Genomic DNA, 18,311 nt, shown 5'->3' with positions numbered 1-18,311 from the left:
GCTGAGTACATTATATTGTCATGTTATTTTAAACCTGATTACAAGGCTGAGTACAGTATATTCTCATGTTGTTTTAAACCTGATTACAAGGCTGAGTACATTATATTGTCATGTTGTTTTAAACCTGATTACAAGGCTGAGTACAGTATATTGTCATGTTGTTTTAAACCTGATTACAAGGCTGAGTACATTATATTCTCATGTTATTTTAAACCTGATTACAAGGCTGAGTACAGTATATTGTCATGTTGTTTTAAACCTGATTATAAGACTGAGGACAGTATATTCTCATGTTGTTTTAAACCTGATTACAAGGCTGAGTACATTATATTGTCATGTTGTTTTAAACCTGATTACAAGGCTGAGTACATTATATTGTCATGTTGTTTTAAACCTGATTACAAGGCTGAGTACATTATATTGTCATGTTGTTTTAAACCTGATTACAAGGCTGAGTACAGTATATTGTCATGTTGTTTTAAACCTGATTACAAGGCTGAGTACATTATATTCTCATGTTATTTTAAACCTGATTACAAGGCTGAGTACATTATATTGTCATGTTGTTTTAAACCTGATTACAAGGCTGAGTACAGTATATTGTCATGTTGTTTTAAACCTGATTACAAGGCTGAGTACATTATATTGTCATGTTGTTTTAAACCTGATTACAAGGCTGAGTACAGTATATTGTCATGTTGTTTTAAACCTGATTATAAGACTGAGTACAGTATATTCTCATGTTGTTTCAAACCTGATTACAAGGCTGAGTACAGTATATTCTCATGTTGTTTTAAACCTGATTACCAGACAATGTTTAGCACTGCTAAAATGCTGTCATTTTTATCTTGAAACATTATTAAACTATATAAAATACGGACTTCAAAAACAGTAATGGCTTAATTGTCTTGCATCTGTTTTGCTATTTTAGGGCGACTCTTCTCCAGTCTGTGAAGTAAATTAGCCCAAATTCATAATGCTCTCCAGGTGGCACTGTCACTTCTCTCAAAACGATTCTACAACAAACAGTAGATTTCTACAAGAATCATGCAGAAATGTATATTATTGTTTTTACCTCATTTTTCAAGAATTTACAAAAAGTAATGGAAAACACAAAAATTATACAGCTTTAAGTGGCATATGAAGTACTTTAATATGTAACTAATTAATATATTTTTTCACAAAAGTCTGATGCAACAAGACTCACAAGTTGGCGTGATATCACTCAGCAGATTAATATTTCCTTTCAGTTCAGTTTTCAAATCCACACAATATTGTAAAAACACAACCTACATAAAAAATCTCCCAAACTTTATATCATGCTGCTTTTTCTTACTTTACTAATAATGTCTTCAATCTTCTTTCCAAAGAGAAAGGCATAGTTAATATGCATTGTTCCTTGCTTATAATCAAAGTCACATGACTTGAAATTATAATTCATACTGGTATTTTTTTAAGGATATCTTCACTCTTTATAATTAAATCTGGAGAAAGAATATTGGCATCTTTTGTTTATTAACACCTAAAAATAAAAAATATAATTTTCATTATCATTTTCTAAATAAAAAACACAGAATTTATGAAATACCACAAAATAATATACAATACATGTAACAACATATAATGAAATATTTCACACATTGGCAATACAAACAACTTAAAGTCAACCTCATCAAATATATCAAACTTTCTTCCAAGTATTAAAGAAATTCATATGTTGTCAGTATGTTCTTATCAGAGTGAAATCAATATGAAAAGAGAACACAAATTTGTACAAACAAAAATCTATAACTGTGTAAAGAAATAATTATCAATGAAAATAGTTTATGCCATTCTGCATCTGTACTATGTTTCTAACATCAATGTATGTAATCAAATCTTTACTCAGGTACAATACATCACTCCACAAACAATACATCATGTCAGTCATGGCTCAAGATTGTAATGATCATTTGGTTGTAGAAATTTGTTCCAAAGGCAAGTAATTTAGCTACTTTGAGTGTTACTTGTTATATATCTATTTTTATCACCAACATATATTATTTTGCAATTTTTTAAAAAAAATTGTTCTACTGAAATGCACTCTTCTGTTCTTCTAATTTGTTTTACATCATGTCTACATTTTATAGAAGGGAAATAACTCATGTAATTCTCAAATAGTTAATCTCTTGGTTTACTACCCCTTTTTTCCAAGCAAGAGAGAATGAGGTAAAAGTGGAAACAAGTCAGGTAAATAGCATACAAAGTAATAACTATTTGAAACAGCACTGAATTTCACTTATATGTAAAACTCTTGCTCTGAATAAAACTCGAGACACAGGTTAATGATATAAGCCATTTTACTCCGAATGATACAAATCTGATCAGATAGTTCAACCAATGATCTTGCTCATAATTCAGTTACAAGCAAGATCACCTCATTATTAAGTATGGATTTTGCTCATTATCAAAACACCAGAGATTTTAATGATATAAAAACATATTCTAAAGTTTTATTAAAACTGGATCAAAATAGACTTCTACAAGGGTAACAAGGTCTGTCAATCAAATGCAAAATAACCTCAATAATATGCTTTGATTTAAATCATCATGAAATTCATCCAAGATCTTCACGATATAAGAATACATCCCAAGTTTGATCAAAACTGAATAAGATGTACAGCTTCAGTCAATCTGATTCAAGATGGGGGTCATTCAGATTCAAGAATCTTGCCCATTACTCAACTCGTCCAAGATCGTGATAAAAGCATATGTTTGAAGTGTGGTGAAAATAAGATCAGAGATACAGCATCCAGAGAAGAAACAAACATAGCCAGTCACATGCATGATCACTTCATTAGTGCACACGGATCTCAGTGATATTCAAATTCATCCTAGATACCGATGACAAACCTATATTCCAAGTTTGATCAAAATCTTTTTAAAAGCATGGCATTAAATGTGGCAACAATCAAATGTTGCCAGACCAACAACCCTTCCCATGATGAATGCTGGACCATACCATAAGCTCACATGGTCTTACAGGCAGCTGAACTCTATAGGACTTCAACTCTGAATAATGCTGATCCCAGGTTTGAAGCACTCTGTGCAGGCTGTGGTATTATTTCCCAGTCTTATCTTATATGGGAAGCAGTTAGCCATAAATTATGTAGTGTGGTCATGTGACTGGTCATTCAAACTCTTCCCTGGCTGGCAGAAGAACACAGAATCAGTTTGGATGAGATAAAAATTTGCTTAAATTTACTGATATCAGTTGTCAAAATTGCAATAGGCTTCTGGCTAATAAAATCCACAATGTAATCACAACAGATGTGCTAAACTTGATAATGAAGAGGAAATTTTCTGTCCTTACTACACCTGGGTAGTTTGAACTACAATATATACTCAGATATAACTAAAGTCCAACTGCAAACAACACAGACCTTAATCTGCAACAGCATAATGCACTTGTAGATCAGGATCTGTTGTATGTTCAACTGATTACTCCTAACAAACATCATAGACCTAGATCTTGTGCATTATACAATGGCAGATCTGGGGCTTTGCAGCCTGCAGTTGGAGCTGACTTATAAGCAAGTATATATGGTAGGTAGTAATAATAATAAATTCAATATCTAATAGCTATATTTTATCATTCAAATGTACACTTTCAAACCTTAAGTTTTAAAAAAAAATGCTATATATAATGCTTATTGGTTGGTACGGTGATCTCAGTTTTGGGTTGGTTAGCTGGTTGGCTATTATGCATTTAACGCTATATTTCAGCACATGATAGACTAAACATGGCAGCCAGTATGTTTAGTGGGGGGGAAGAACATGGAAAAATCCTGGGAAAACCACCAATGGGGGAAAATCCTGGGGAAAACCACCAATTCTAATGGCAAGCTTACTCACACTAAGACTCAAACATAAGACTCAAACCGAAAATGGACAGAAGTGAGATGTCAGTCATCTGTAAACCATTGACCTGGGGCCCTCCTCAGTACTGGTGATTCATCATTTATGGGGTAATCACATCAATGTTAGTACCATTGACAATACCTCATATTCCATGCACAGTGACTGATTCAAACTAGTTCACAAAGAGTTAACTATTACAGGTTTTAGAGACTTACCCAAAAGTTATCCTATATTCCTGTGTGTGTCAGTCAAAAGCTAAATTACTCTTTCTGACCATTATTCCACTTAGTGAAAGCTAATTTATCACATGCTTCTTACAGGCATTCATGGAAAACTGACAAGACTGATATAAATTTGCACAGTCCTTCAAGACAATATAAAATCATTATAAACTTATACATTTATATATTTGCATGTTATTGGAATGAATATTCTATTTAAAACATATCAAGTCCAATATCAATAATAACAATATAAATATTAATAACAATAATAATAATAATAATAATAATAATAATAATAATACATTTCTTCTGCTACAAACACATGTCTACAAAAGAACAAAAGTTCAAAAAGTCAATAAAATGTAAAAAAAAATTTAGCTACCAGGTCATAGTAACATATTACCAGATCAGGCCCACCAAAATTGGACCACTCCATTGGCCTAAGTAGTTAGAGCATCAAACTTGGATCTGGTAGGTTGCAGGTTTGAACCCCTTCTGAGTCATATCAAACACTTATAAAATTGGTACTAGCAGCTGCCTCGATAGGTGCTCAGCAATAAGAGGTTAGTGCTGTTACGTGTTTAGGCTCTTATAAAACATAAAAGAAAAGAGTGAAGACACAAGCTTTATAAAATTTAACAAATAATGTTTTTCCCTAAAAAAGCAAGGTAAAAATGAGAAAAAGAACTTAGTTTTATGAATCAAATCCAAAAATAATCCAAGAATTGGTAGAGGTCCTAGTAATAAAAAGTCCTAATGAAACTGAGTTTGAATCCTGATGAAATCCAAAACGGAATGTGATGTCATTAAAGGTCAGCGAAGTGCTGCAGTGTCAACAGTCTCCTGTAGAACCACAGAAAATATTATTCCAACTTGAATTCTGAATAAATTTCAATAAATGTCTTTTTCCAAGAATTAATTTGTATCACTAGTATTTTCAGGGAAAATAATCTTGAAATCCAAATAATTTTAAGAAAATAAAATAATTAGCCAAAAACGGTCACAACTTAAAACACCTGGATATCTCCAGTGTTATGGCAAGAATGACTATTCTTTCTCAAAACATCAGTAATAAGTCTAACTACAACGCAAAACAGATGCCTGAATGTGGGTCAGTCCTCTGGAAAACCTGGAGTTTGTTACAACTGATACATGTTGTTTGACATGTAGGCCAGCTATGACCTTGACTGAAATCAATGGCTTTTACACTGGGAATGAATTTTTTAAAATTAAAAGTTGTTTACCAGAACCCTTACTGGTTCTGAATCAAGGTCAGAAACTAGAAACTGTGTTTCTAATATTAGTTGTTTATAATAATTAAATTTCTGGACAATGTCAAATCCAGTAAATAAAACTACATTACAATAACAAGTAATTGAATAAAAAACTGAAAACTAACAAACAAACAATTAAATTAAATCAAATATAAATTAAATCAAATATACATAGTAGTGCTAAGATTGATAGTCCTGGTGACGTGATAATGTGACTGGGTGGACCATGTTGCTACATGTCTACAACATGATGCCCCAGTGCTAGACATGACTATAAATTGTCATACTGCAGACATTATAACAATATTACTGATAAATTGTTAAAGGTACATTAAAAGTCCAAAACACACACACAAATCCACCAAAATCATTTATGGAGAGAAGCAGATTGCAAGCAACTCTACAACAAAGTTTGCACAAAAGTAGAAAAAAGGTATAAAAGATCAGTCAAACCTAAAACAAGTGTTACACACAGGGATTGATGCTCAGATAGCCAATTGATGCCTTAATGGCAAAATGTACAAGAATCCATGATTCCGTCTATCAAAATGTACAAGAATCCATGATTCCGTCTATCAAAATGTACAAGAATACATGATTCCGTCCATCAAAATGTACAAGAATACATGATTCCGTCCATCAAAATGTACAAGAATCCATGATTCTGTCCATCAAAATGTACAAGAATCCATGATTCCATCCATCAAAATGTACAAGAATCCATGATTCTGTCCATCAAAATGTACAAGAATCCATGATTCCATCCTTACATTCTTTTTAGCTGCTGATTACTGAACCATCTCAGAAAATCCAACATATCAGATTTGGTAACAAAATTATTTTCTTACATGACTGAGGTGACATGTTTAGAGGATCATAAAATTTGTCTTAATACCAAGATGAGTTAAATCTGTAAGTAATCATTTTTGGAAAGTGGCATAACTCAAGGTATTCTTCATATATGACCACAAACTCGGTCAGATAAAAACCCATTCATACTTGTTTGTGTTACCATGCTCACAAGCAGCAGAGTTCCATCACAGTAAAGATGTCAGACTTGTCAGACTACTGTCCACCGTTCAGCACAATTTAAAATTATGTTCAACTACACATTATAAGAAGCCTTCTAATGAAAACCCCAAATCAATCAAACTTTCCATTATATTATAGTAGAATAACAAAAATTTCCAGAGGGCTGCTGTGAGATGCAGATTGGCACCATTTTCATTTTTGACCAAGCAGACATTAAAAGAAGTCTTTTAGTGAAATCCCCATGTTAATATGACCACCCATTCTTGTGTAGCGATAAAAAGAATAACAATATGATCATCCATTCTTGTGTAGTGATAACAAGAATAACAATATGACCATCCATACTTGTGTAGTGACAACAAGAATAACAATATGACCATCCATACTTGTGTAGTGATAACAAGAATAACAATATGACCATCCATACTTGTGTAGTGATAACAAGAATAACAATATGACCATCCATTCTTGTGTAGTGATAACAAGAATAACAATATGACCATCCATACTTGTGTAGTGATAACAAGAATAACAATATGACCATCCATACTTGTGTAGTGATAACAAGAATAACAATATGACCATCCATACTTGTGTAGTGATAACAAGAACAACAATCTGACCATCCATTCTTGTGTAGTGATAACAAGAATAAAAAGACTTTCAAAATTGAAAATCATATTTAATTAGGACCAACTAGACATCATAAAAAGTCTTTTGGTGAAAATCACATGCTGATATGAACTTCTATTTTGGAGGAGATGGGTGCAATGTTGGCCATATTAGAAGAAGTCTTTTAGTGAAAAACACGATGATAACGACTATCCACTGTAGCCATTTTGGATGTCCTTTGTACCATTTTTCATTCAGGACCAACTAAACCATGGGATGAATCTGTGTGCAATGTTTCATGACAATCCTCTGTATAGTTTAGGAGTAATCGTAACAAACTTGTGCAAATGGATAGATGGACAGTGACCATTATAGTTAAAAAGAAATCATTGTTCTTCTGCATTGGCAAATTAAGGAGACTGCATAAGATTTGAATGGAAAGAGGATTGCATTTAACTGGTCAATTTACTTGTGTCCTGATGTCTTCTTGTTGGCTCTTACAATTCCTGAATAGGATGGGAAAAAAACTATAATCACAAACTCCACACCATAAATCTAAGATCTTGGGTGTGACGAAACAAAATATTTTATTACCACAAAAAATGTGTGTTTCTGAGACAACCCGAAAATAATGGTAATTAATATCATGAAGTGCATTTAAGGGTAATGACTTAAAATAGTTATGCATTATTTAGCATACCTTGACAATATCAGATCATAACATATAATCTACATACTAAAGCAATGAGCTTGAAAATACAGTCTTATGAAATCCCAATAAGAATTTAACAAAAGCTGAAAAATTTGGTGAAAATAACTTTTTTCCCCTTCAAAACTAGGATATTTGTGGATAACTGCAACCTTAACTATAGTAACTAAAGTAAAGTGTCATTCCAATCTAAGTTTTGAAATAATTCGCAAGACAAATGTACAAAAACAAAAAAGTAAGGTACTCACTTATAAGACAAGTCCAACTGCAAATTGTACAGACCCAGATCTGCCGTCACATAATGCACCAGCAGATCTGGGTCTGTGCAGTTTATTAGGAATAATCAGTAGAACAAACACCACACACCCTGATATGTATGTGCATTGTGCTACAGCAGGTCAGGATCTTTATTGTTTGTAGTTTGAGTTGGCTTATAAGAGTATTTATAACACTTTATACTATTATGGCAAAACCCTGAGGATAAATAAATGACCAGATTAGCAACTGAACATGTGATACAAGACAAAACAACCCTCCAATTACACCAATATATACAAAAAATTAGGTCTAAACTTAGCTTACCTGATTGATCAAAATTATGACAGACTTCAATTTTGTTCAGTCAGTTCACTTGTGAGCCTAGACTTAAGTTCTATTGGGGAAATCTTCACTGTCTTGTTTGTGGACAGCACAACAATAAAAACAAAACATAACAAACACAAATTTAAATATTGTCATGTTCAATGTACACTTAGTTTTAACAAAAAACACACAGGAATTGTACCCAATAATCCATCCAAATTGTGTTGTATGCTTTCTTTCCATCCTAGATTTTATTTTATTTTATTTTTTGTATAATCCATCATGTTTGCTGTTTTCTTGCACTTTTTAATGTTTTTATTAAAAAATATATTCATAAAGCTATAAATACAGTACATTTTTCACAAATAACATTCACAAAATCTTTTAGTGAAGGAAGTTATGTGAATCCAAAATTTTAATGACATACAATAATTACACTTTATGTGCATTTATAATGTATGACACATTAGAGCTTAAACAAAAATGAGTCAATACATTAGTGCTCAATACATGTTACTACAAGATAGTTGCACTTGGGTGTATTCTGAGATTCTCCCCCATTCGTTTCAAGTAAAAGTTTGGTCCTCATTAATGAAGCATTCAATTTATGTCCAATGTTTGCTATGTATTATAAAGTGCTCTACATGCAATATATGACACTGTTAATAAATTTTAGACTCCATATATTAAATAATGAAGTGAAACAAATAACTTCATTTGTGCAAAATTGTTGTTAGCACAATAGAAAAGACAGAGCAAGGCTTAGGAAACATATTTCCCGAACACTCATTCCTGGGATGAGTGAGTTGCAAGGCTTAGGAAACATATTTCCCAAACACTCATTCCTGGGATGAGTGAGTTGCAAGGTTTAGTTCACATATTTCCCAAACACTGATTCCTGGGATGGGTTATTTGTCCATGTAATCAACACAATGCACTTCTTGACTACATTTCTTATGCTTGTACTTGTTCTTGCTGTAGGGTTTAACGCCATTTTTCAGCACAAGATAGGCTATACACGGCGGCCAGTATAAATGGTGGAGGAAGAACCAGGGAAAACTCCGGAAAGAACCACCGACCCACGAGAAGCTACTGGCAAGCTTTCTCACATACCCACACTGGTTAAGCCCAAGAATCGAACCCACGCAGAAAGAGGTGAGAAGGCAGTGATCCGTGATGGACAGCGCTTTAGACCACTCGGCCACTCGGGACCCCCTATGCTTGTACTAAAGAAGCACACAAACATGATGTTAGCTTGTCACAAAAATGGATCAAAACCATTAAACTATTATATTCTAAAGCTCCTTTGATAAACAATAACGAGAGAAGACTTATAACTCAAGAAACTGGAGCTGCACACATAACTCTTGATTTCTTACTTGTATTCATTCATGTTCACACTGAAACCTTTCAGTAATGTGTCATAAGTCTTCATTCCAATGAGCAATGGCAGCATATATAAACCGCATATGCCTGCTCTCTTTTCATTATTATCACAGAATAAGTAAGAAAACAAATCAAGGCTGTTTTCAAAAATGGCATAGTGAATATCTGCTACTGCATAAAAAAATGTAATAATTCAAACGGACTAAAAACTTGCCTAAATGGGTTCCTTTTAAACAAACTTCAACAATTATTCATCTCTCCTTCTGATGTTTATGCAAGCAGCAATCCTCCAATTCACCATCAAAATGTCAAGGTGCTCATAATGTAAATTTGTGGTACCAGGTATCAGTGATTACAAGTTGGTATAACCCTACAGGGGTGAGCACCATTGATTGGTCACATACACCATCCCCTCGATAACTCATGCCCTTATAACCCGTGAACCTGCTTATAACGCAGAGTCAGGCACGGATCCTATTTTTTTAAACCAGAAAATACCCCAAAAATTGATCACTATTTCTTAAACTTGAAGAAAATTGTGACCAAAATTGGTAATGAAAACTTTTACATGTCGTTCATTTTATTGTCGAAAATGGTATATAGACCAGGAAATTTTAATCAACATTATGAAATATCAAATTTAAAAATAGGTCATACAATTTTTTACATTTTCTTTCCAAACAACATTCCTAGTACACAGCAATTAACGATATGTAAGGCAATTTCAGTCAATGAAAATGTCACTCATGCCGAGTGGAGTCAGTACTTTAATAAATACAAATTAAATAATTTTTGTTATCAATTGAAGTTTGTGCTCTAGTTCTATCTTTTAGTTCCTTTTAAGTGTAATCATCATAAATACAATATGTTCCCTTGTAATTAAATGTAAAATGTGTCAATCTACTGTAACAGCTATGTCCACAAGCATTTCTCTCAAAACCTAATTAAGTGACGACAGTGTTTCGATAACTGACTTGAAGAAGTATTTGTAGTATTGTTGCACTGAATTAAAAGCTGGCATTCTTATTATTATGTCTTTTGAATAAAATAAAGGAGGTGTTCTAAAAGAAAAGTTCATTTGATCAATCAAATACTGTTATAAATGTTATTGTGTATCTAACATAAACTACCTTAAATTAACCTACTCCTTCATAACTGTGATCAGAGATAGCAATGCAGCCAAGCGAAATGATTACTTCATATAATAATGAGCTTGGTTTCACATATATGGACCACTGTGGGCAAGCGAGTGTCAGAGAATTCTTGAACTGGCACTTAGAGATATCCTCGATGATGATGAGAAGCTTCATTATTATTTCCAATGAAATCACGACTTCATTATTGTACTAACTGAACAATACAAAAATTGAGTTCGACATTGACGATTGTCTCATGATAAAATGTGTGTTTTTGGAAGAAAAGGAATCTTGTTTGGTGGTGTATCAACAGTTGGGAAAAATGTAAAAATCCTCCCTCTTTTAAAGTCAAAACTCCCAACCAAATTTGCAAATCTCCTGATTTGTCCTAAACTGACTTCTCCATTCTGTCTGTATCATAATCTGTAAAACTAGGCTACCTCTAAGTATTGAACAAAAGAGCCTTTACAAAAAAGGAAACTGTTTATAAATTATTTTTAAAAAATGTATCAAATATATTTACAGAAATGGAACATAATTAGAAGCCATCCCAGATGTTTAAGCCTGCGCAACACCTTGCATGGAAAAACATCTGACAACATGGTAACAGTTTTAACAGTGTAAGTGACCTTTCCTTTTCAGCATAAGCTCAATCCTTATGTTAATGGAGGAAATAACAATATTAAATAATTAAAACCTGTATGAAATGAACTCTTTTCACACTATTTCAGGTTGTTTGCATTAATAATGTAAGATGCAGCATCAAATACCATTTGCAATACCATAAAAAAATAACTTAAATATTCTAAAGTATCGAGACTGATGGGTCCCTACTTGTTACAGATCTGTTCAACAAAACAATATGTATAGGAAACATTACAAACTGACATAGTGAGAACAAAACTCTTCATTACTGAATAGTTGTCTATAACTTAAACTTTCTGCCAAAATGTGTTGCTATCATGCAACTCAGCTGAGCCTTCCTCTAACTGAGTTTAAATACAGCATAAGATCAGATTTAGAGATCTGATTGCATGCCTTATTAAATAACATCAAAAGTGTAACCCAGTCTATAAGCAGCATGAGATATGAATTTATGCCTTATTAAATAGCATCAAAACTGTAACCCAGTCTATATGCAGCGTGAGATCTGAATTTATGCCTAATTAAATACCATCAAAAGTGTAACCCAGTCTATATGCAGCATGAGATCTATGTTCATGCATTATTAAATAGTCTCAAAGTATAATTAAGTCTATATAAAGCATGAGATATAATTTTATGCATTCTTTTCCAAAAGAGCACCATATATATCTATGCAACAATGATCTTGTTTGTGTGACACATGGGAAAGGTATTTTATGAACTAATCTGTAAAATTACTGTATACTGTCATTCGGATGAAGACCAAGCTTTTACCAGTCAAATTAAGAATTTCCTGACAAGTCCATGGTGTAATTTAATATCCTGTATCATTTGACCAAACAAATGCTACAAACATTCGATACATGTACTTCCCCACAGACATCTTACAAATACATAACCAACTGATTCATCCTGATGGTTGCAGAGACTTCTGTTTCTTCTTCAATGTTTACACTGAATTCTTTTAGCATCTTAAGAAGGTGTGGCACCCTAAAACTATTCTTTCTAAAATCTAGAGAAGTAAGTCTTTTCTTCTTCATCATCTTGTCTATTATATCTCTGGCTGTTTCAACCTTCTTTACTTTGTTAGCTGATATTATAACAGTTTCTACTGCTTCTGTTCTGAGATTTTCCATGAGCTTCAATAATGACTCATCTTCAAGTTCATTTTTAGAAAGATTTATGGTTTGCAGGAATTCAAGGTGGTTTAACATCTGGCTGAGCCATGACACTTGAGTTTCATCAAGTCCATTGCCTTCTAGATTAAGGACGGTGAGTTCTGAAAGGTACTTCATGTCCTGTGAAAGTTGCTGAAAAACTGCAGTTTTCCTGAGGTTGCAGTTATTCAAGCTAAGATAATCCCATGCAGATGATGCACAGACAAGAGCAAAAAATTCATTTTCTACTGATAAGTTGGGGCCACTTTCTGGACTGCAAATCAAACACTCATCCATGTTTAGTCTTTGTAATTTTGTGCACTTTGTAATAGATTGAAGTATCGATCTGGTTCCTAAATTTTGAGCCTGGTTCTTTCCAAAGCTGAAAAATTTCAGTGACTTTGGCAAAGCAGATGCTAATAAATGAAGTCCATCATCTAATAGTCTGCAATTTGAAATGTCCAACATTTCCAAAAATGAATTTTTCTGCAAAATAATGTTCAGTGGTATACCTCCTTCTGGGCCAAGTGGATTGTTGCATAGCATAAACTTCACCAGGGAGCCAATGTTCAAAATGGCAATGGAAAGGCTTGTCAGACCACTGTGAGTGATATCATTGTCATTGATGCACAGATGAGAAAGCTTTGTCGTGTGGCAAATATCTTTACAGAGATTCTTGAAACTCCTATCACTTAGATTACAGTAACTCACATCTAGCTGTGTCACGTTTGGTATGTATCGGAACCCAAAAGGTGCAGTTTGTGATGAGAGTGTTGGGCTTTTGGACAAGTCTAGCTTTGTAATTGTGGATAATCTATCACAGTTATGTAGTAATTTGGCAAGTCCATTCTTTGCTTGAATATCTGTGCCTTGCAAGGACAAAGCCACAACATAACTTAATGTCTGAAGACAGTGTATAAGTCTGTCAAGATGCCCAAGGTCCAATACATTGAAAGAAATATCTATTTCAATGCCATCAGTGAAAGCAGGTGAGTCCTTTTGAAGTTCAACAATAAGAGAACCATCTTCCTGTTCTAGAAAGGTTTGTTCCTCTGAACTGCAATTTACTAGATCTAAAACCTGAATGCATCTAAAGACAGCTAAAATATTTTCATTTGACAGGCTTTGTAGGTTTGGCATCCTGAACTTCAGAGGTCCTGCTGGAGTCCTCTGAAAATCCTGAAGATTCACTTTCAATATTTTGTTAAAATCTGAAGAACTTTTACTGCCAGCCAACTCTACTTTGTTCAAGAAACCATGGAACACGCATGTTGCCAAGAACTGTTTTGCAGAAGGTCCCAGAATAGATTCTTTAAATTTGAAAATGGCACCAAGATGAAGAAGATTGATTTTGGATCCAAAGTACTCAAGCCTTCTTTTAGAATCTGAATGAGGACAAAATTCTAGGGAGTGGAGTAAGGTCACTGCAAATTCATATGCATTTTCTGGTGACTCTTTTTCCAGTTCTTTGAAAGTGTTTATGACAACCTGATGTCTGATGTGCACTGCCTCTCTTGCTTCAGGCATGCAGACTGGAATATGAATATACCGCAATTTGTGTGCATAAGAAAGGAGGGAGGACCTGGTTGTTCGCTGAATCTTTGGTATGATCTTGAATAAAGTATGAGAAACAATCATTGTGTCTCTTAAAATGCAACTCACAAACCTGTATTCATTCTCATCCACGGAGACAGGGAACAAAATTCCATCAGACTGCAATCTTTCGATGCTGACAGAAATAACAACTGAACCAATATGCAAAAGTTCTAAAAGATTATTTGGAATATCAAATCTTAAGGGCATGCCTTCTTCTCTAAGTTCCTCCTCGAGGAATTCTGCCACTTCCTTCTCGATCGTGACTTCACACTGAGTACCTTTTGGCATGATCACTACAATGTCTTTATTCTTTACACACACATTTCCAAGAACAGCAAGACAAAGTGTGGCCAACTGATCTTTAAAAATGTCAGTATACCTGGATAGTTTCTCATTCAGTTTTCCCTCCATCCATGACATGATGTCATAGATGACTCTTCTACAGTCTGATAAAGTCACTACTCTGGTGTTGGCAGCTGATCTTTCAGCGCCATCTTCATTTTCTGCAGAAGCATCATACTGAAGAACCTGCGGACCTGCTTGAATAAAATCACCTTCCAGGAAAGGATCTTCCAAGGCACATAAAAGACCTGGTGTCAGGGCAATACGTAGAGCCTTGATTCTCTTTATGACCCTCCCTTCCTTATCCATACCAAATGTCTTCTCTCCTGTGCTTAACATTGCCAGCCCCTCTACTGGCTTGCATGCAAAAAGCAACTCTGGTAAATAAAAAAGAAGTTGATAAACATGAATTACAAGGGCAATTATTTACAAACAAAAGGACAGGTTGTTATATTTGTATTCATTTTCATGCTAAATTATGGTAAAGAGAGGTTTCTGATGCTAAAATATAAGCAAGAACCCCTAGAAGGGACTTACAGGAATTTAAGACAAGACTATTTCTGTCTTTTAACTGGTTAATGGGTTGAAATCATTCCTGATATTCTTTACTGGTGGCTTACTGAATGTCAGATTGGCAACATTTACATTTTGGAGCCAGTCTTTTTTGTGTGGAAAATCCAATGTCAATTTGACCATCCATTCAGGGACAGTAGTGACTACAAGATTTTCTACACAGCTGTCATGGAAGCCATACTGGATGTACAATCAGACCTATTTTCATTTAGAACCCATTAAGTATCATTCGGGAGAAGCAGCAATAACAAGATTTTAAAGACGGTCACTATGTGCAAGTGGCATCATTTTCATTAGGTTAAGTTTGGTTTGGTGGAGTGTTTAACACCATTTTTTGAGGTCCCCGAGTGGTCTAAAGTGCTCACCATTACGGATCACTGCCATCTCACCTGTCTGCATGAGTTCGAGTCTCAGGCTCGGCTAATGTTGGTACATGAGAAAGCCTGCCAGTAGCTTCTTGTGGGTCGGTGGTACTTCCCAGGTTTTCCAGGGTTCTTCCTCCACAAATTATACTGGCCACCATGTATAGCCTATCATGTGCTGCAAAATGGCGTTACACCCTACATCATGAACAAAAACACCATTTTTCATCACATGATGATATACATGTTAGCTAGTATATCTGGTATCAGGTGACGGAAGGACATGGAAAGACACCCCGAACCCAAGGAAACTCTGACTTATGAGAAGCTAGTGGCAAGCATTCTCACATACTCACACTAGTCATGACAAGACTCAAACTCATGTGGAAAGAGGTTTGATGTGTGAAATGTTAATGTAAGTACCATAGACAGCTCAGCCACCCCTTTTTATTTAGGACCACTAGATATTTTACACCAGTTTAATTCAGGCCCAACTAGACATCATAAGGAATCTTTTAGCAAGAACCTCATGCTGATGTGATCATCCATTCAGAATCTATAGCGATAACAATATTTTCATGATAGCCATTGTGGTGGTCATACTGTATGTTCAAGCAACACCATTTACATTTAGGTCCAACTACATCATGGGATAAATGTGTGTTTAAAGTTTCATGACAATCCTCCAGGTAGTCTAGGAGGAGTAAGAGAATAGAAGATGGATCCTGAGAGACCATCCCATAAGCTCTCTTGGTTTAAAACAAATCAAACTAACTGAATGAAGACTAATTGTTTATGGAATATCAGAAGATTATCTCAACTACAAAAGCTTTTTCAGAAAAAGTGTACCTTCATTCTGCTCAAAAAACAAATTATCTTATCCTTTCATTCAATCAAAAAGCGTTCAAGCTACATAATGTATTTACTGTATAACCATTTTAAACATATGCATTCAAATACACAAGTTAAACAAAAGTTCATTTTGATCCATTTTTTTCTTATTACTATGATTATAGATGAAGCAAAGATTTACCTAACAGGATACAGTGCCTGCTCTTTTCAATGCTCCTCATGAGTAAAAAAAAGGGCCCTTATGACCCTTATGGGTGATTCAAAATGAGGCATGTTCAAAAAAAAAAAGGTTGCCCAAACAATCTGGATCAGTAGGACACTTTTTCCAATGCTGTTGGTTGCATATTTGATGAAAAGAACTGTTTCAAGATTTCTCTACTTTTTTAATCTTCACCCATATTTTTGACATCATTATATAAAATTATGAGGTCTTAATACCAGGATGCTTTCAACATTGGTTAATTTATATCCTCCCAACCCAAAAGTTTAAAAGCCACTTTCCACATATTTGCTAAGCAAACCACACCAATGCTAGGGGAGTCAACCCTGACAAAAGTTAAAAATAGTATGAAACAATCCTATCAGGTCAACCCAAAACTGGCTGTACCATTTTGGACAAGAAGTAAAACAAAGGTATTCCATTTTGGTTGCTATGGAAACGACATAACTGTCAGGGAACCACCCAGAACATAGTTTTTGGTACAGATGTTCCTAATCAGTCCAACTCAAACTGACCAAGTAGTTTTTATAAGATGTTAAAAATAGCAATATGGATGACTGATACATGATGACTTATGTACACCAGATACAGGGCCATGCCACTATGATCTTGACCTTTGAAAGCTACATCACAATCCCGAAGAATTCACATGCCATGTACACTATGAATCTGGTCAGAAGTATAATGCCTATCCATAGCTACATAATTATTTTACCCTCACATAAAAAAATTAATTGACCACTTTGTCCTTGAAGTTTGATTTCCACACAAGTAGTGATATTTAGATCCCATTGTAAAACATCTATACTTTGATGTCAGTTCATCCATGACATAAACTGTGCTCACAGATAGATCAAACAAAAGTCCCTTGAACTGGGTGAAAAAAGAATTTATGATAAAACCATTTCTTCCATTAACTGCTGAGTGTTAAAACCATCCCTGATGTTCCTCAATAATGATAATAGGATACTCAAATTAGCTGCTCTGGTGAACATATCAGAAGTCAGACTGGCACAATTTTCAATGAGAAATAAGTAGACATTATTAGAAGTCCTTTAGTGAATAACTGTCAATATAACCATTCATTCAATTAGGGGAGTAGTAACTGGAACAGTTTCAACATAACTGTCATTGCAGCCATACTGGATGCACAACTGGCACCATTTTCATCTAAAACTAATTATGTATCATATTAAGTTTATTGGTGAAACTCCATGTTGATGTAGCCATCCACTTAGAAGGAGCAGAAACAACAAAATTTTTTAAGATGGCCACATTGGTGTCCATATTGAGATTCTGTTTGCTACATTTTCATTTCAGACTGACCAGAAACTGTAAGAATTCTTCAATAGAAACCACAATGTCAAAATGACTTTCCACAGTGACTAAACTGAACATCATATCAGCACTATTTTAACTCAGGACCAACAAGATATGATATTATAAGAAGTCTTCTGGTGAAAACCCCATGCTGAAATAAGCTTTCATTTTGGATAACAATTCAAGATGGCTGCCATGGTGGCCATACTGGATATCAGATGGGCACACTATTTCCATTGAGGACAAACTAGACATCACAAGAAGTCTGCTGTTTCAATTATACTGCTGATATGAAATACCACCTAGGAGAAGTAGCAATAACAAGATTCTCAAGACAGTCATTGCTGCAGTCATATCTGAAGTCATATTGTCACCATTTTCATTTATGG

General features: G+C 34.4%; 1 protein-coding gene across 1 annotated transcript in view; it reads right to left on the bottom strand.

Annotated features, from left to right (window-relative positions):
- Window positions 1-1,496: 1,496 nt before the first annotated feature.
- The window catches only part of LOC149776314 (uncharacterized), a 39,586-nt gene continuing 22,771 nt past the window's right edge, over window positions 1,497-18,311 (bottom strand). Inside the window, exon 5 of the mRNA XM_089942799.1 lies at window positions 1,497-14,972. Within this exon, the coding sequence (XP_089798925.1) occupies window positions 12,385-14,972 (2,588 nt within the window). The 3' untranslated portion in view covers window positions 1,497-12,384. The remainder of the gene's footprint in view (window positions 14,973-18,311) is intronic.

Source organism: Sinohyriopsis cumingii, chromosome 18, assembly GCF_028554795.1.
Source record: "Sinohyriopsis cumingii isolate HCF-2022 chromosome 18, ASM2855479v2, whole genome shotgun sequence".
Classification (NCBI taxonomy): domain Eukaryota; kingdom Metazoa; phylum Mollusca; class Bivalvia; order Unionida; family Unionidae; genus Sinohyriopsis; species Sinohyriopsis cumingii.
This window is presented reverse-complemented; position numbering and strand designations above follow the sequence as displayed.